The sequence below is a fragment of the Amphiura filiformis genome, chromosome 2 (assembly GCF_039555335.1).
Source record: "Amphiura filiformis chromosome 2, Afil_fr2py, whole genome shotgun sequence".
NCBI classification, from domain to species: Eukaryota; Metazoa; Echinodermata; class Ophiuroidea; order Amphilepidida; family Amphiuridae; genus Amphiura; species Amphiura filiformis.
In genome coordinates this window covers 72,169,902-72,191,043 of record NC_092629.1, presented here as the reverse complement: position 1 = coordinate 72,191,043, position 21,142 = coordinate 72,169,902, and the positions used below count along the sequence as shown (strand labels likewise).

Genomic DNA, 21,142 nt, shown 5'->3' with positions numbered 1-21,142 from the left:
TCACTGTCAGGTTAAACTTCTCATGTGGAATGCAGCTCAAGACCAAGTTAGCCTATAACTTGAAAATACCAAATCACACTGCCCAAACACCCACGATACACCGTGTGAATGACTAGCATGCTGAACAGCAGCAGATAGCAGCAGCCATCAGCACACATAATGCAAAATGGCATGGCTAGGGGAGACCCAAAAAGTGGACCAACAATTTGTTGCCCAGGCAAATAGGATTACGAAGCAAGGCAAGGCAAAACTTAAGTTTATTCATTAAGGGATCTGGAATGAGCGTTTTAAGCGTTTCGACAGTATTTTTGTGGGACATGAGAGCACATCAGACATATCGAATAATACGAAGAATGTCTTTCTGATATCAAATATTTTTAATTTTTTGAAATTCACGGTATAATACACATTTTATGACAAATTATTAAATTTACACACCTACATACACTTTAAGTACGTATCATCAGATTTATAAAGTTTACTTCGAGTACTGTTAAATATCAAAAATATCAATTTTTAATGATTTGCCATAAAATGTGTATTACATTGCGAATTTCAAAAAATCAAAATTATTAGATATCAGAAAGACATTCTTCGTATTCAGAATGCAATTCGATATGTCTGATGTGCTCTAATGTCCCACAATAAATACTGTCCAAACGTTCATACCCCTTCCCTTAATGAAGTTGATCAAAAATGCAGCTTTATTAGATGGTGTGAACTTGAAAAAGGTCGTTCCACTTTGCCTCAGGTTCATTTGGGCCGTGGTAGAGTGAATCGTGGAGGGGCATTACAGAAATGCATTCCTTTCAGGTGTGTCTTCATTGCCAACACCACTTTGGGCCTACCTCTTGGTATATCAGTATACTATGGCCTAATAAATTTCTATTCCATAGTTCTGAGTGGGGTCTGTTTCCGGTGTTCCACTTTGCCCCATCCACGTTGGACTATTGTCCACTTTGTCCCAGTCCACTTTGCCTCGACAAGGTGAGATTTTTCTCGACATGCATCACTATCTTGTACGCTAATGTATGCTATTCCTGTTACCATGCATAGAATAGGCTTAGGCCTCGTATCCATAGGCTGTTCCCTTGTGGCGTGTGCCCTTGTTCCGTGTTTACTTTTTCCCATGTGACCTGCCACACAGACAACGAACCTTTGTTTTGCTTAGTGGCCGCTACGGTTCGTTGTTTGTGTGGTAGGTCACATGGGAAAAAGTAAACACGGAACAAGGGCACACGCCACAAGGGAACAGCCTATGGATACGAGACCTTAAGCACATCTATAATTAATATGGCTATCGAAGTAATTCAGCAAAAGCACAGTGCTCTGGCAGATAATAATATTTCTATAAATTATCGGGTTAAATATATGAAAAACAGACATTTTCTGTAAAAATCACACATACCTGACTCACTAGATTACCCCCGTCACAAACAATGCTGGATCCATGTCGTGTTCTAAATACATGAGTTTGGAGATTGAGGGCAGCATATAAATAAGTTAATGGGGTGTTTCGTTTTGTCCCGTCGTCCACTTTGCCCCGGTCTCCCCTACTACCTTAGCAATGCGCTGTGAAATTAGAGTGAAATTACGGGCCGTTACTATAGGGATGCCACGTCGACGACTCTGAATGTAGAGTCAATTGACTCTGTATTAAGTCAAGTCCGAGTCAGTACCAAATGACTTCCGCATCGTGCACGACTCCGCAGAAATAAAGTCAATTGACTCCATAGGTAGAGTCACCTGACTATCTTATGACAGTCATGCGACTTTTTGAGAGTCAGTGCTAGTTTACTCCACTTTGAGAGTCACTTGACTCCATTCTGGCTATCAGTGTGAACCCAGTACCTCCGTAATGCTAGATGCGTATTGCCAAGTCTGAGGTTGCGGGAGACATGTAGTTGGTAGTATTTATATTGACCGTGTATATGAAGAAAGGGTATATCTTACTTAAATTTAAGATCTGTACTTTAATTAACACTGGGCAAGATCGGCAGTATCACTCTCCTTTACAGGGTGTCATGGAAGAGCTTGGTCGTATACGCAAAGCGGGTGTGCAAGTTCATGTCAAGACTACCAATACCATTTTAAGTATGCTGGTGGTTCCTAAGGACAAATCTAAGAAGTGTGACCGGTCGTGTGTTATCTATATGGTATCTCATGTCACAGTTCGTCCCAGAATGTGGGCGAAGCTGAAAGACCACTTCGCAAGCGCATTGCAGAACACAAAATGTTGCCACCCCCCCCCCTCCCCCGCCACGTGGGGCGCATTTAAAATCAGAAAGACGAGAATTTAGTTACGCACTCAGACTCTATATGGCTTCAGAGAAAGGCATCAAGGAATCGTATTACATAGCCGCTTTGGACCCCGACCTCAACCAAGACAAAGGGAGACACGTGCTACAACCCGATCATCACGTCATGTGACCCCGGATAACCCCGTGGGTCACATGACTAGGTGTTTATCGCTCCACCTCACTTTAAGTCAAACTATTTGTTGAAAGAAATGTTTAAAATATATGTTTATCATAAATGATAGTTGTTTCATTGTTTTTAAACAGATTATGCTGTTGCACGCTATCCGACAACCAACAGGAACGGGTGGAGAGAGTCATTTGCTGATGCCATGAAAGTAGCTCTAGACCTCAAGAAAAAAGATCCAGAACTATTCCAAATTCTTACTACCACCCCGGTGGGATTTAGAGAGACACTAAAGGGTTTCCACTTCAAACGCAGTGGACCAGTAATAGAGTAAGTATATAGGCCTACAACATATCAATATATATATATATATGTCACATACTGAAATAAGTTTGTTAAAAATATTAGTTTAGTTGGAAGGAGGGCCTGTTAGTCCAATCCCCACTTTGTCCAATCCCCTTTTCTCCAATTCGGGGCTCTGGGATGAGCAAGAGGAAATACGGCGTAATTGCAGAATGTTTGAATATTTTTTCTTCAACTTTTAATAAGTTGTACTTCAAACTACCATGTGATAGGTGAAGGAGTGAAATTTGGGAAAATAAAGGTAACACGTTGTTGTACATAGTCAGCACTGTAAGTGTGCACTGTGTGTGGGTGGCAGTCATCCGTGAATCGAAAATGAGACTCAACTATTTGTAATGTTTTGTTTGAAAAATAATTGTGTCGCGTTGGTCAAACAGTCAACCCCAGACTTGTAGCCAGGGGGCTCAGTGAGTTCGATTGAACCCCCTAAAATGTTCAAACTCTGTGCAAAAATAGGGGAAAATGTGAAAGCGAGAGGAAGAAACGACGAAAACTATATGGAAAATGGAGAAAGAGTCAAGGAAAATGGAGAAAGAGTCAATCTGAAAAGATTAGACAAGGCAGCATGTTGCCTGCGCAGGCATGGCAGGCAACATAGACTTTGGTAACTCTTCCGAATTTGGCAGACTAAACCCTTATTCTTTATGGTGATTTTATAAAAGATTGGGGAACTTTAACTTTAACACACAAAAGCTATACATATAATTTGAAATTTTTTCACCAGGCGAAAAAAAATTCACCAGGAGAAAATTATTTAAAAACAAAACAATTTCTACGGTTTGTGAAAATCCCGGGGATCACTCCCATCGTGGCCCGAACACCATCCGCGATAATCAATTTTGAAAAGCACCTAAACAAAGATTTAACCCTTGGCTAAAACGATACCCTAAACAGGAAACACGCGCCGGGATTTTGTTCCTTGCATCAAATTTCATACCCTAAATTTCATTTTCGCGTATTAGCAATTGCAATTTTGCTACCCATTTTTCCAATTTTTCATGTTTTTGACACCCTAAACACGATACGCGCGTATCGTGCCTACCACGAAAAACTACCCTTTTACGCGTTTTTATTATCGCGGATGGTGTACAGGCTACAATTGGAGTGACCCCCCGGGTGAAAATTTAATTTAAATATGCAAATTTCCTTTATTTTCCGAGTTAGGAATTAATTCCTTGTGTTTGGATCAAAATTTTAAATCAAAATCATACCTTTCATAATATTGATGAAAAATACCACTGATTGTTCATCCATTGATAATATTATATATTTTACGTACTTTTTTACTCTAAACCAAGAAATAACGGTCTATTAAGGATGCTCTATTTGAAATAAAGCATTTCATGTGGGATACCATGTTGCCTGCCCAGGCAACATGCTGCCTGGTCCGACAATGTTTCCTGGGCAGGCAGTCCGACTCAAATGCTACTTTTGTTTTTATTTCTTATTCAGGCTTTCCCCAGATGGAAGCATCAAATGTATCCGTTTCGGCAATGGGATGAGGGCGCCTTACATGCGAATCCCAGTACAAGATGTGCACAAAGCGTACAAAGCCATCACAAAGTTTAATGCAATGTTGTACAATGACATGATTAGGGTCAAATTAGCTCCAGGTAGGACTGAAACTAAAATAAATCTGTAACATTATATAAGCTATAGTTTGCAGAAGGGCTTGCTCGATCAGAGCGTAGGCCTACATAAGATCTTATCCCGCCTAACGACTGATAATGTAAACTATACCATTATTAATCAACCCAAAATTAAATTTTCTTTCACCGATCCTGGATCAGACGAGTTTTCTATATACCACGACCGTCTTCTTACTGCCTTGCCACGGTTGTTTGATTATATAGAATTGGCTTCATTATTAACTAAATGCAAACTATAGATGGCGCTATTTATACTAAATCATATTTCTTTATTAAAACATTAAAACAGCTGGAATAGGTGAAACAAGCAACAAGAAAATTTTATAAACATATTTTATCAAACAATAAAAGGAATTATTTGTATTAAAAGTTTGAAAGAGTAATTTCCAGTAACTAAATAGCGCCACCAATTATGTCATTAACGATACATTCTATATCCAAAAAAGCTTTTAAAAATACTATAAAAGTGAAATTTTTGTAAAAGAGGAAAAATGAAAGTCGAGAATGGCTCAAAAGCATCTGTATACTTATGTTACACATTCTGATCTTTTCATTTTACTAGGCCGACACATGAAAATGACATGAGTGTTTTTACGATTTTTTTTACTAATTTTTACTCAAAAACGTCAATAAAGTAAAATGCGTACAGACTTTATATTTGTTGTGGAGAATACAATGTCACATGCTTATTCAATATCCATTAACAACTTGTAGTTTGATGTAACAATTGGGGTAAATGCATTATTTTGGTGATTCTGTCCCAAATTGGGGATAAAATGCAATTTTTTGGAGAATTTTGTCCCATATTGACGAAAAACTTAATTTTATACGGGAAGTTGAAAAGATACCACTGAACAATATTGTGACAATGTCATGAGACCAACGGTTTGTGAAAGTTTCCGTAACCTGTTAAATATCAGGTCATCATTTTTCCCATCATTTTTGTTGATGCAGCAGGTCATACAAACTTTCAAATACCATTGCATTGGTGTCATATGTCACAATCATTCAGTGCTATAGGGCCCTACTTCTTTGTATCAGAAATCTTATTTTTTTGAAAAGTTTCCCGTGTCGAATTAATATTTTTGTCAAAATGGAACAAAATCATCAAAATAATGCATTTTACCCAAAATTGTTACATCAAGCTACCGTATGAAGGTGCAATATTTTTGTTAGCAGATATTGAATATGTATGTGATATTGTAAAATACTTCCATAATTGCCTTTTCATTATGTTTCTATTACAGGAGAGATTGGGTGTTTCGATAACAATCGTGTTCTTCATGGTCGAAGCGGCTTTACAATAACAGATGCAAATAATAGCAGGCACGTGGAAGGAGGATACATCGATTGGGATCAAGCCCGTTCTCGGATGAGAATCATACGTGAAAAGATGCTCGATCTGAAACCACTGTAAAACAACGATGCTCAATCAGTCCCATCGGCATTGTCACTTCCGGTTTTCGCTGAGCAGTTTTGGGACATGTTGAACTCTGACATGTCGGGGAAATTGCTGTTCAATTATTATTCATTCATTTATTATTATAATAATGTTGTTATTAAAAATTAATTAAAATAATTAATTTATGCTATACCATGTTTTTTGTCATTCTTTTTTATTCTAGTAAAGCATTTTAAATACCATTTTGTACGCACACACACCCCACACGATAGGTCAGAGGGCAAAGTGTCCCAAAGCTGCAAAACTTTCTCACAATGCATAGTGAATTTTAGTGCATTATGTCTACAGTAGAATTCACCACGATGTTTGCAGGACCTAAACCCCATTTAAACCAAGATAAAACGCATTGAAAACAGCTCAACTATGTTAAATCATATCCCTGGTTAAATCCACAAACACATGTTTCTGATTTACCTGTGCGATATTGCAATTGCAATGCACCCTTACAAAGCAAACGCACAGTAACAAAACTGTGTGAGGCATTTGTTTCCCAAATGAGAATAATAGTCTGCATATTGCTAACCAGCCTTGTTGATGTTACAACTCATGTCAAACTTGTCGAAGTAATAATTGTGATTGTATCACACAAGTAAATGAGAAACATGTGGTTTTAGACTTTTAAGTTAAAACACGGTTTGGAAATAAGGGGGTTTTTTTTCAGCTCCTTATCGGGCAGTCAAACCTCCATATTTGGGAGGGCTCAACAACAGTCTTACCAAAATCGCATTTCAATCATATTTAGATGACCATAAAGGGAAAGAATTGAAAGTTTATTTACAGCTTCTATGTCAGAAAATGATCAAACCGATCACACGATTGTGCTCCTTCGAATTTGGAGCTATCACGAGTCAGCTGTTGAGCACAATTTGCCATTGAAATTACACGTCCGACTGTTCATACTGCAGTTACTGTCCATTTTCCTATACACAATACACAGTGCTCTCACCATTGACGCGCGACCTTTACAAATAGTGTATGTTAGAAGTATATTGCATTTGCCTAGTTAACATCACTGTGTGAAAAATAACCGGCCAATATTTAAACTATTCTCCAAACTTCTAGCAAATATATTTCTCTAACATGACCTAAAATTACAGCTAGGTTAGATGTTCAGAAATAGTCGCACTTTCGTAGAATATGAGTGAGGGCAAAGCATAGCTACAATCAACGAAAAAAGTCTTGGAACGCTTGCGTGTAAATAACGGAAAACTGTCACCCCCTCTCCCCCGTGCAATGTTGAGAAATACCAAAGTCGTCAGCGGTTTTCCAATGTGTTCCAACATTGATTGATGGGGAAAGGGAAGGTAAATCATTGTTGTAGATGTCATGCTTGTTCCCAGGCAAATTATACGTCATTTCCATGATCATATGAGATTCTGCACGGAATTTTGACAGAGTGTACCAAGCGTTGCAAGGACTTTTTTTCGTAGATTGTCTCTGCCGAATGCAAAATATTTCATCTAAATTTCGTTTTTTGTCTCATAACTCAAAAACGGAATGTCGTATGAGCTTCTCATTGCACACGATTTGAGAGTGGAATATATGCTTTAGAATCATAACAAAATTGTTGATAAAGAAATTGGTTTCTTTAGGAAGTGGTCACTGCAATCACCCCCTATGCTAAAATACACACATTTCGCCATTATAGCTCTAAACTGCTCTAAAATGTCGTTTTTGTCCCATAACTCAAAAACAGAATGTTGTATGAGCTTCATATTTCACAGGATTTGGAAGTAGACCATGTACTTAGGAATCATAATACAGTTGTTGATAAAGAAATTGGTTGGTTCAGGGAGTGGGCACTGAAACACCCCATACCCCAACTTACACGCATTTAATGAAATTTTTATGCTATATCTCAAAACCGAGAAATCGTTTCAAACACATATCTCGTAATTACGGCTCTAAGCTGCATGATTCCGAGTTGCCTAATTTATTTTAAAATTAATATTAAAGTTCACCTTCATAGCACTTGTCAGATAGGTGAATGGGCGTTAGAAAAAAGAAAATAGAGTTTTAATTTAATACTAAAACCGCATGTACGTTACGATTTGTAATGAAGTAAATAATAAACTACGACTATCTTCAGTAGATAGCATTAACTTGTTTCTGATATGCTGTAATAACTATCTTCAGCAGATTTGTGCCTCACAATTTTGTGTATGTATAATGTGTGGGGGTGTGTACGTGCATGGTGTAGGGCGTGGGATGTATGTGGGGTAGGGCGGAGGGGGTTTGTAGGACTATTATAAGATCACATTTAAATCGGAAAGTATTTCATTTGGGAGCTTCTGGGAAAGAAATAAAGAAATGATTAAATAAATTAATCAAACATAGAGAAAGAGAGGAAGAAAAAATAAAGCAAAAATGTATACTTCGTGTATTTATAATAAACAAAAATTTTCACCGGGTTCACCGTCGCAAATGAGACAGAAAAAGTGATACCGCCTGGGAATCGAAACCAGACCCTCCGGTTTATAAGACCTCTGCCTTTAACCACTTGGCCACGTGAGCTTCGTGTTTAATGTGCTTGCAATTTGAACCTATAAGCGGCCACTTCAACTTTTTTTCCACGTTCATGTTTTTATTTATTTAAAATGTCTTTCGTTCATTCTTTCATTGATTGAAACTAAGTATTTTATTTAAAATGTCTTTCGTTCATTCTTTCATTGATTCATTAATTGATCTTTCTTTTCTTCTTTCTTTTCTTCCTTTCGTTCTTTCTTTCTTTCTTTTTTCTTTTTCTTTCTTTCTTTCTTTCTTTCTTTTCTTTCTTTCTTTCTTTCTTTCTTTCTTTCTTTCTTTCTTTCTTTCTTTCTTTCTTTCTTTCTTTCTTTCTTTCTTTCTTTCTTTCTTTTAATATACAAAGAAAGAAAAAAGAAGCATAGAAAATAATGAATTCATAATTTAGCAATGATTCACGCAATTAAACCACGAATAGTCAAAGGGTGTAAAGTGGAAACCCATAATGGTAATCTGTTGGTAAACTGCTGCATTGAACAACGTGCATACTGAGCAGTTTGCCATGCATTGATATTAATATAATACGTATAGATATCTATTTCAATTCAAAATGGCAACATGATGCAGTCATGTCTACAGTAGAATTCACCTCGACCTTTGCAGGACTTAAACCCCATTAAAAGCTATTAAACCAAGATAACACTCATTGAAAACAGCTCAACTGATTAAATCATATCTTCTCTGGTTAAATACACACAATATATGTTTCTGCTTTACACGTACAATGGAGCAATGCGCTGGGATTATAGTTTCAGTTGGGTGAACGATTATAAAGCGAGCAATAGAGAACAATTATGTGTGGTCTTTGTTTACGAAATGAGACAATACGTGCTTATTGTTAACCAGCGTTCTTCCTAAAACATCAAAGTACGCATATTTCCAAACATCTAAATTAGCTAAAAATTTAGGACATGTTACAAAACTATATTTTCTAGAATTTTAGAAGAGTACTTTTAATATTGGCCAGTTATTTTTCACACAGCGACGTTAACTAGGCAATGTACTATTACCTATAACATACACTAAAACACCAAAGTACGCATATTTCCAAACATCTAAATTAGCTAAAAATTTAGGACATGTTACAAAACTATATTTTCTAGAACTTTAGAAGAGTACTTTTAATATTGGCCGGTTATTTTTCACACAGCGACGTTAACTAGGCAAATCCCCATACTTTTAACGTAGGCTATTTGTAGAGATCACGCGTCAATGGTAAGAGCACTGTGTATTGTGTATAGGAAAACGGACAGTAACTGCAGTATGAACTGCTAACAAATTTCATAAATACGATCAATGTGTCATTCCTTTTGTATTCAAACATTCTCAATTGGTAAAAGCAATGTAAACGAACGTCACGCTTCATGAGATGCGGCCTAAAAATCATATAAGGTCGATTTTGGACCATTTTGTCATTATGGTAAACTGATGCACTTTGCCATTTGCACTATAATACAGCTTTACACTTTCCCCGATACCTGACTACTATAAAAGACCAAAACTGGTTACTTCGATTGCGAAATGGCAGCGTGGCGCAACGGCTTAGTCCTTCGACTGGTAATCTTTTGACTATTGATTGATGCGAATGGTTCGAGTCCCCGTGGTGGTCGATTTTTTTCTTTAAGTGTATTCAATTGTTGTTTTCTTTTTTTTATTTTTTTTTCTCACCGCAAAAGCGTATTTTATTATAAATAATATTCAGAAATGAGTTGTTTCAAATTGTTACATCATAATCTTTCTGATTCGTTGGGATAAGCCTATAGGCCTACTCAGCAAACGCAAGTTTTACAGAAAACATTACATGTTGGGTTATATTATACAGGGTACAGAACGTTTTAATAAAATTCAAAAACATTTTGGAAAACATGCTGCAAACATTCTAATATGTTTTAAACTATATTTGTAGTGTTTTTGAATTATGAGACAAAAACGAGATTTTAGTCATAATTACGAAATGTGTGTAATTTAGCATAGGAGGTGTTTTCAGTGACCATTCCCTAAATAATCCAACATCTTTATCAACAATTTTATTATGATTCAAAGGGATATTATATACTTCCAAATCGTGTGCAATATGAAGCTCATACAACATTTTGTTTTTAAGTTATGGGACAAAAGTGACATTTTAGAGCAGTTTAGAGCCATAATTACGAAACGTGTGTTGTTTAGCATAGGGGATGGTTTCAGTGACCACTCCCTAAATAAACAAATTTCTTTATCAACAATTTCATTAGGATTCCAAAGCATGAAATCCACTCTCAAATCGTGTGCAATATGAAACTCATACGACATTCCGTTTTTGAGTTATGACACAAAAACGAAATTTAGATGAAATATTTTGCATTCGGTAGAGACAATCAACGAAAAAAGTCTTGGAACGCTTGCGTGTAAATAACGGAAAACTGTCACCCCTCTCCCCCGTGCAATGTTGAGAAATACCAAAGTCGTCAGCGGTTTTCCAATGTGTTCCAACATTGATTGATGGGGAGAGGGGAAGGGTAAATCATTGTTGTAGATGTCATGCTTGTTCCCAGGCAAATTATACGTCATTTCCATGATCATATGAGATTCTGCACGGAATTTTGACAGAGTGTACCAAGCGTTGCAAGGACTTTTTTCGTAGATTGTAGCTCTAATACTCATAGCTAGCCAACTCCCCGTGTTAATTGAATGGAGATTTGACCGAAAATATTGAGCTATATTGGTAACGGACCGCTCCGTTCTGAAGGATGCCACAAAAAACGGTACAAGCTACATTTAAACTATTCTCTGAAATTCTAGAAAATATAGTTTTGTAACATGTCCTAAATTTGTAGCTAATTTAGGTGTTTGGAGAGGGTCGCACTTTTGTGTTTTAGGAAGGATATGTAAACGACAGATAACACCAAAAATATGAAGAAATTATTTCCAAACCGTGTTAAGTCAACAATCATTATGTTACTCATTTTCAAGAATGCTGGTTAACAAAAAGCAGGCCATTGTCTCATTTCGTGAACAAAGGTCCACATACCATTGTTTCCTTGCGTTTCCTTTATAATCGGTTACCCAACTGAAGCTATAATACCAGCTTTATTGCGATATCGCACATGTAAAACAGACACATGTGCACATCCAGAGAAGATCCGATTTAATCAGTTGAGCTGTTTCAATGAGTGTTATCTTGGTTTAATAGCTTTTAATGGGGTTTAAGTCCTGCAAAGGTCGAGATGAATTCTACTGTAGACATGACTGCATCATGTATGAAATTTTGGAAGACTCTCTTCGGAAAATCAGCTCGACAACAGCTTTCCCTTGACAGTTTTTTACTTCAAATTGTAGAATGTTAATGATGACTATTATCATTCACATGTGAGCCTCTATGGCTAATATTGGGTGAAGGGTTTTTCCACTAGCTCACTAACTAGTCTATTGCCTATACCTACAGTGAATGAGCTAGAGCATGGGGCACTAAATTCACGGTTTTTGTATTAGCCACGCAAACCTATGGCAAATTTTGTTGGCTTGTTCTCAACAAAGTGAGGCAAGGTAAATAAAAATAATAATAAATAAATAAATTTTGGATTTATAAAGCGCCTTTCTCCAGATCTTGAGGACTCAAAGCGCTGTAATTTCGCTGCAATGGTGAATCATCACAATCAGATCGCATCAACTAGGATGCTGCCGAACGGCGCACACGTATCCGCATTTAGATTATAACATCCACCAATTATCTGTGCAGCTCCCCAAATTCCATTGGGTGAAGGAAGTTTTTGATAACCAAACAACTAATCACCGATTTTTGCGATACAGGAGGAAACCGGAGATCCCGGAGAAAACCTGCGAGAGCGAGCATGGAATCGGGATAAACCAAGTGCACATGAGTCCTTGGGCCGCGCCGGGGCTTGAACCCGGGACCTCAGTGGTGCAAAGCGAGGGAATTACCGCTGCGCTAACTCGCCCTATCGAAGGTGTCGATCGGTTATGAATAATTCACATCAACTCTTACTTAGCCCATGTGATTGAGGTCACCACATAAAGGCGAATCGAACCTGTTGAAGATAGTAAAAAGCGCCCTCAAGCAAGGTCAGACCGGGCGGAAATGGGTTAACTACTATGATCCCATCAGGCCACAGTGATTTGTTTTTTCAAGAAAGTATTTTAATTTGATAAGGGAATGTCTTGTTGATATATTCGAAATTAGGACTTACTATCAATAATACGAAGGAAATATACGACAAGTATAAGATATGAAAATACAGTGAGTATTTGAAGTTACAAAAATCATTTGACACCTCACGTGACCTTCCAGAATGGCGCCCGTTGCAATAGTATTTACCATGTGCTTCTTCCTGTGAAGAAATATCCCGAAAAATATCAATCTGTACTAATACACTGAGATTGAGATTTCATTACGCCACAGCCTCTTGTCACACTTTCACGATATTCGACGGGTACCTAACAAGCGCTACGACACCCCGTTGTCACATTTTAGCTCGCTTCGTAGCGATCAAAAGGTCCATACTGCAGTTACTGTCCGTTTTCCTATACACAATACACAGCGCTCTCACCATTGACGCGCGACCTTTACAAATAGTCTATGTTAGAAGTATATTGCATTTGCCTAGTTAACATCACTGTGTGAAAAATAACCGGCCAATATTTTAACTATTCTCCAAACTTCTAGCAAATATATTTCTCTAACATGACCTAACAATACAGCTAGGTTAGATGTTCAGAAGGGGTCGCACTTTCGTAGAATATGAGTGAGGGCAAAGCATAGCTAGCTCATAGCTAGCCAACTCCCCGTGTTAATTAAATGGAGATTTGACCGAAAATATTGAGCTATATTGGTAACGGACCGCTCCGTTCTGGAGGATGCCACAAAAAAAAAGGTACAAGCTACATTTACACTATTCTATGAAATTCTAGAAAATATAGTTTTGTAACATGTCCTAAATTTTTAGCTAATTTTGGTGTTTGGAGAGGGTCGCACTTTTGTGTTTTAGGAAGGATATGTAAACGACAGATAACACCAAAAATATGAGAAATTATTTCCAAACGGTGTTAAGTCAACAATCATTATGTTACTCATTTTCAAGAATGCTGGTTAACAAAAAGCAGGCCATTGTCTCATTTCGTGAACAAAGGTCCACATACCATTGTGTCCTTTCGTTTCCTTTATAATCGGTTACCCAACTGAAGCTATAATACCAGCTTTATTGCGATATCGCACATGTAAAACAAGCTTAAAACAGACACATGTGCACAACCAGAGAAGATCCGATTTAATCAGTTGAGCTGTTTCAATGAGTGTTATCTTGGTTTAATAGCTTTTAATGGGGTTTAAGTCCTGCAAAGGTCGAGATGAATTCTACTGTAGACATGACTGCATCATGCTTTTTGGGATTTGCTTAGTAGCGTCGATCAGGTACCTGTTTTGCCCGGCGTACCTGTTTTGCCCGGTGCAGAGCATTAGGACTAGGATTAGGGTTTGGATTAGGGTTAGGACTGGGGTTAATGTTAGGGTTAGGGTTATTCATTTGGTAATGTAGTAGTAATAGTATACCGTGTGCGCGCGCTTTATTCCGTAAACAATAAGTATAATAAATAGACGGCTTTCAAGCACCATCACTTGTAGCATAGTGTGGAGTACCTCGACTATGGATCGATAGGTTGCTGGTTCGAACCCCGTTTGATCCTTGGTAGAATTTTAAATCCAACTTGTTTCGTTTCTTTTAGTAAGAGGAAATAATAGTAGCCTAAGTAACTCCAACGGTTACTATATATTATTTCCTCTTACAATAACCTAGCCTCCTAGACTCCTGGTGCTAATTTTCATACTTTTCTGCACAATATTAATTCCCCAAATAATTCTCTGTTTTTTACTCCAACTGACCCAAAAATAGATATCTACCTTTCATTGAAATCGGGTAAAAGTAGTGGCTTTGATGAAATACAACCCGATATTGTTAAATAAGTCAGCACAATCATAGCTTCTCCTCTTTCTCATATAATTAATTTGTCATTAACCACCGGCATTGTCCCAAATATAATTTTCAAATGGCCAAGGTCATTCCTATTTTCAAGAACGATGACCGGCACAAATTTTGCAATTACAGGCCAATATCCGTCCTTCCTGTTTTTTCGAAAATTCTTGAGCGAGTTGTGCACAATAGATTATATGGTTTTATTTCAAGTTTAAATATTTTGCATCAATCTCAATTTGGGTTTCGCCCAAAACATTCTTCTTTTATGGCTATGATTATGGATGCATACAACAAAATTGTCACTGACTTAGATAACAATCAGCACAGTGTTGGTATCTTCCTGGACCTCTCGAATTTGACACGCTAAACCATGACATTCTTCTATCTATACTAACTCATTACAGTGTACGCGGCGTTACCTTCGAGTGGTTCAGGAACTACCTCATGAATAGGCCACAATATATTTCATTTAATAACGTTAAATCATCATTAATTCATTCAACTGGCGGCGTTCCTCAAGGCTCAATTTTAGGTCCTTTGCTTTTCATCCTATATTTGAACGATATTGTTTACGCCTCAAAGTTTTTCAAATTCATAATTTTCGCAAATGACACTAATCTCTTGGCTTCCCATAAAGACTTCACCTATCTTATCATCACAATAAATCAAGAATTATGTAACATTTCCAAGTGGCTTAAGGCAAATAAATTATCCCTCAACATAAATAAAACAAAATACCTTATTTTTAAAAACATATTTAGCAATCGAAGGTATCACAATTATTCAGCCATATATGTTGAAAATGTATCAATTTCAAAGGTTTCTTCTATTACATTCCTTGGAATCACACTGGATGCAGAGGATGATTTAAGGAAGCCCCATCATGCACTGCAAAAGTGTTATCACAAGAGTCTCAACCGCCACTTTACTTTTCAAATCCCATTGAATTCTGTGCAAAAGATGTTGTTTTAGAATTGTGTGTGTGTCATTATTTCTTGGTCGATTTCAGATCTAAAGTGATGTATGCATGAAGGATAATTCACACCTTCTGTAGATAACATAAAATGTGAACTCGACCAACTTTTAGAAGGTGTTTTTATTGTAAATATATCTGTCCGAATTCAAATTTAACCATGCACGTGTGTACGCAGTGGGCGGGCAGTGGTGGCATGTTCACTCACACAGCTATGCTAACCGCAAGACTTGCTGGGAAGTGCTTAAATCATCCTCTGCACTGGATGAGTCCCTTACTTGGAACCACCACACAACATATATAACTATTATTGTGTCCAAATATTCCGGTATTTTATTTCGCTCAAACATCTCCTACCTCTAAAAACATTGTTACATTATATATAAGTTTGGTTTTGCAACACATTAATTATTGTAATATTATTTGGGTTGATCAAATTAACTTAAACAAAATTCACATTAAGCAAAAGCGAATAAATCGATTGTGTTGAAATTCTCACTTTCTTGCCCACACTCCGCCCCTTTTTGCTTCATTCAATAGTCTCACAGTTTATGATATCCACAAACTGCCGAAAGCAATTTGTATGTATAAATTTTATAACGATCTTCTACCAGATATTTTTGCAAATTATTTTATTAAAGCTAGTACGATCCATGCATATAATACTAGGTCATCAGAAATGTATAGAGCTCATCATTTTAAAAATGATTTAGCCCGACTGTTAGACGACAAGGGCCTATACTATGGAACAATATTAGTTTAAATACCACAAATTCACTTACTCTGACAAGCTTCAAAATTAAGTACAAATCTGAATTATTATCTCGTTATAAATAATCTCGTTAGTTTGTGTAATGTTTCATGTAATTTCAAAATTATTATTACTATTATGTATAATAGGTAATCTTAAATCATAGCCAACATTGTCTGTCTCACGTGCCCTGTCCGGTCTTTGTCTTCATATAATTATGTCCTGATACGTCTTTTGATTGTGTTTTGTCCTGAATGTTTAACTTAATATTGTAAAGGGTGGCCAAAATTGGTCGAGCTCTGCTCTATTTGGTCTCCTACCATATGATTTTGCTTTACTTTGTAATAATTATTTAAAGGTGAAATAAACTGAAACTGAACTGAACCATCTTGTATACTTGTCATTTTCAGTTGTTAGAATTGAGCTATCTTCCCAGCCTATAACATGGTTATTTTGAGCTACGTAATCAGCTAATGCAGAAGTGAGAAATTCTGATTCAGATGCTTTCCTGTTTGGCCTGGTAAATCTGTTTTTCGATATTTTGTCCACAGATTTAACATGTTCCCGTTTTCTGGTATCAAACGTTCTGCACGTTTCACCACCATATATAGCATCACAACCTTGGCATGGAATTTCATACACACAATCTGTGATTTCATCCTTTTCTCTTTTGTCCTTGAGATGTACCAGAATGTTGCGCAGAGTGGTCATGAGCTTCATTGCTGTGGCAATATTGTGTTTTTTGAAAATCCGCTGTGCTTTTTGTGACAGACCTTGAACATAGGGAATAGCAACCAGTCCTTTTATCCTGTTCGTATCATATTTCTTTTTTGCAGGTTTACCTTGTTGCTGCTTTTGTTTTATGGTGCTTTCCACTTTCTCAAAAGTAACACTCTCATCACCACTGATGTATTGATCACTGGCAATGAGAGTGTTACTGCAATCAATACCAACAAGACGTCAACTGGCAACAACTCAAGCAGATCAGTGAATCATCTCATGATCTGGCTGATGAAAAGAGCAGACCTTAGCTCTTGAAACGTCCCATACAGTAAGTGTTTCAATTGGACTTGCATAGAAGAAATGTTTAATTAATGGAATACTACAGTCCTGATGAACTTAATCAAGAAGGATATATTCATCCGATTTATTACGTCACTTCTATACATATAGCGAACATCTATATATAACCGGAAAGGTATAACGATTGAAATGGCAGTCATGATAGTTTTGATATGATTATGAAAAATCATTCAAGGGCATATAATATATATTGCTCGGACAACATCATATCATTGGCAAGCTAATATTATGAGGACAACAAAAATTACTCCTTTTTTGAGAAAATAAGACGTTTCAAATTGATATGCCGCAAAAACCAACTGTAAGCGGTAAATTCCTACGAACGAGACAAATTTGACCTAGAAACTACAGTGATGTCATGAAATGAAAATTGCCAGCTTTGAGAGAATGGACGGGCAACACTCTTAATACACAGAACGTATACTGTTTTTGATATCAGGAAAAAACTCTGAATCAAGTATTACAAATTTAATGGGTTTTACACATACGGATAAAATCAGGCCGCTCTTTATTATATATTAGTAAGTTGTGATATTACAATTCACATATATATCAACATGATGGGAAATACTTGGACTAAAAAATAAAACAAAAATAATTAAGATCAATTTCACAATACGAGCTTTAAGTTAAGAATGGACCGTCCCACCCATGAAAATGTCACGAACTCTTTTGGTTGACCCAAGTAACTGCCTAAAATGAGGCAAAATTGAAAAGAAATGCGGTTTTAAACTGAACTTTGGAAAGTACAAATCATAGTATAAGGAAGTTTTAACTTACGTCTCACGACTATTATATTCAGAGCTGTGGCAGGGGGCTATTTTAACGTGTCTCACTGTCACGTTCGTGCAATGAGATAAAAGTGTTGATGAAGTAGAGTGTGTTTCAAAAATAAAAAAATTGACATTTTTACCTGAATGTGACCGTAAGAAAGGCTCTACCATTGTCTACTATTAAAGCATATCTACACGGATTGTTAATTGTCACTGCACTCATTTCATCTCATTGCACGAACGTGACAGTGAGACACGTTAAAATAGCCCCTGAGCTGTGGTAGCCTGCGGCTTGCATTCACAAGCCTTCGGAGCCACTGGTTTATTCCGGACGTCACGTGAACGCTGGTGTTTCTCGGGTCACATGACTTGATCATGTTGTCATAGCTGAGAGGGAGGATGTGCCGGCCCTGGTCCCTGTTCATGTTGCGGTCTCGTCTCTTGATGTGAATGGCTTCGCGCACTCCCCTGCGGTACCAGTCACTTTCGCGGTCCAACACGCGGATATTGTCCCAATCAATGCGGTGCTTAGCCCTCATAGTGTGCGCTCCAACCGGAGAGCTAGGTCTTTCGTGTTCCCCGAGTCTATTTCTTAGAGGGCGGGCACTCTCACCAACATAGGTGGATTCACAGTCAGCACATTGGAGGCCGTATACTGCACCTGATTTATCCAATTTGTGTGTGGGATCTTTTGGTGACGCCAGTAAAGAACGGAGTGAGTTATGTGGCTTAATATGAGTTGTTATGTGATGAGATTTGTACATACGTTGTAGGCTTTCAGTCTACATCACGTAAAATCACGTTGGGTCTAAGGCTGCGCTAACACCTTTCCTTGATGACTTTAACCACATTTTTTTTTAAATTTTCATATATGTAAAAAAAATATGAAAATCTAACCTAATTGAACAGACAGTAGCACTAGTATGTCTCGTATAATGCATTGTTATCTAAATGTTAATATTCATATCTCTTTCAGTATTGATTTTTTTAAATCACTATTCCACTTGTTCAGAAGTTGTTTGTTCTTGTCTTCTTTACCGATGCGGTCAATTAAAGAAATAAATATGCATGTTTGGAAAACAAACCATAAGAATTAAACAAACATGCAAACCTATAATTATTCTGAATAAACAAAAATCTGCTCCACCAACCCCCTCCACCCCCCCCCCCATGATATAACATTTCCTAATAACAATAGTAAGCGAAATGGTAACCTGATGCAGTCAATCATCTATATAATAATACGGATCGTCGGGGGTGTGGGGGTGTATCTGTGTGTCTGTCTGTCCGCCTATTTTCTCGGAGACTAGGGGTCGCACGTTCCTCAAACTTGGTGGGTGGGTGCAGCTTGGTATGAGGAAGAACGAGTTTATATTTGTCGGGGTCAAGTTCAATTGAAGACTAAAATTTCAAACACTTTAAATGGCAAATCCGGCCATGCCAATGTGCTGACATGATGTTGGACTCTCAAACAAATGTTTCCACGGTGACCTTTTCGTCAGACCTACGGTTAAGAGGTTAAAGGTCAAGAAAGGTAAAAATTCCAAATTGCCCCTATAGACCACTTGACATCACTGTTTATCAACAATGGCGAGGGACTCGTCTATCGATATGCTTGAACAAGCCGCTACACTGGTCAATGGCTTTCTTGTACTATATGAAATGTGGCGGGCGATTTAAAATGCACGTGCCCTTAGCAAACTACGATGCGTACGCACACTGCAGGGCAAAGAACAATGGAAATTGCCATGATTCGCGCGCATACTGCCGGGCAATGACGTCACATGCCAAGTGGTCTATAGAGCTCAAACTTGGTGGGTGGGTGGACCTTGGACAAACAAATAAAAGTTTCCACGGTGACCTTTTCGTCAGACCTACAGTTAAGAGGTCATAGGTCAAAAAAGTTAAAAATTTCAAATTGCCCCTATGAAGCTCAAACTTGGTGGGTGGGTGGACCTTGCACTAACATTAATAAAAGTTTTCACGGTGACCTTTTCGTCAGACCTACGGTGAAGAGGTCATAAGTCAAAAAGGTAAACATTTCAAATTGCCCCTATGGAGCTCAAATGTGATGGGTGGGTGGACATTGGACTAACAAAGAAAAGTTCCCACGGCGACCTTTTCGTCAGACCTACGGTTAATTAAGAGGTCATAGGTCAATAAAGGTACAAATTTCAAATTGCCTCTATGGAGCTCAAACTTGGTGGGTGGACCTTGGACTAACAAACAAAAGTTTGCACGCCGACCTTTTTGTCAGACCTAGAGTTGAGAGGTCATAGGTCAAAAAACATAAAAATTTCAAATTGCTCATGAAACTTGGTGGGTGGGTGTAACTTTGGCCAAGGAAGCTCAGATTTTTTGAGAGCGAAAGTCAGGTAAAACTGCAAAAAGCTGCAATTGAGCTCATCTGTGAGGACAGTGATCCCAGCCAAAGGACATACCCTGATTTTAAGATCTGCAAAAGCCAACCATGACAGCCGAGAACCGCGAAATACGGGTAACCGCTTAGTAAGAAATGATACCCCTGTTTAGAAAACAATCCATAAGAATTAAATATGCAAAACAATATTCTAAATAAAATAATTCTGCTCTAACAATCCCCCACATGATATACCATTTCCTAACAATAGTTACCGATATGTTAACCTGATCTTTATTCCTTTTTATTTGAAACCAATGCACTTATATCCCATGCAGTACGATTTTACACTTCTCCCACTGCAATAAATATGCTTTACATTTTCAAATCTTTCTTTGCTTTAATACTATGCTAATGTTACATTATTGTTTTAAATGAAAAAAAAAATCCAAACGGTGACATTTTAGCACATCACATCAAAGCTCCCATTGGGCGCCCATTCTTTTTTAAAGGAATTTGTATTATTACTAGCAATGAGAGGAACAATTTAAGGTATGTTACAATATGATAGAACAGGTATTAACTTTTGCCATATTATGACCGTCAACTTCTTGTGTGAAGCATAGGGGGTACAGAAGAAAATAACTGTACATAATATTGTAGCTAAACTGTTGCTATGAAAATTAATAAATGTTATCTTTTTGGCGCAACTTTTGGGTCATTTACAACTGTGTTCCAGCTTGTAATTTGTGTGTAGGTGCTTTAAACTGTCAACCTATTCCTTCACATTTGGAATAAACTTTTCTTTTTTATGCC

The 21,142-nt window shown here is 37.4% G+C and overlaps 1 protein-coding gene across 1 annotated transcript in view; it reads left to right on the top strand.

Moving 5' to 3' along the window:
- LOC140142738 (gamma-butyrobetaine dioxygenase-like) overlaps nucleotides 1-8,274 on the top strand; it is a 35,387-nt gene extending 27,113 nt beyond the window's left edge. Inside the window, exons 3-6 of the mRNA XM_072164734.1 lie at nucleotides 2,565-2,604; nucleotides 3,244-3,391; nucleotides 4,240-4,400; nucleotides 5,684-8,274. Coding sequence (XP_072020835.1) covers nucleotides 2,565-2,604; nucleotides 3,244-3,391; nucleotides 4,240-4,400; nucleotides 5,684-5,853 — 519 coding nt within the window. The 3' untranslated portion in view covers nucleotides 5,854-8,274. The remainder of the gene's footprint in view (nucleotides 1-2,564; nucleotides 2,605-3,243; nucleotides 3,392-4,239; nucleotides 4,401-5,683) is intronic.
- The last annotated feature ends 12,868 nt before the right edge of the window (nucleotides 8,275-21,142 follow it).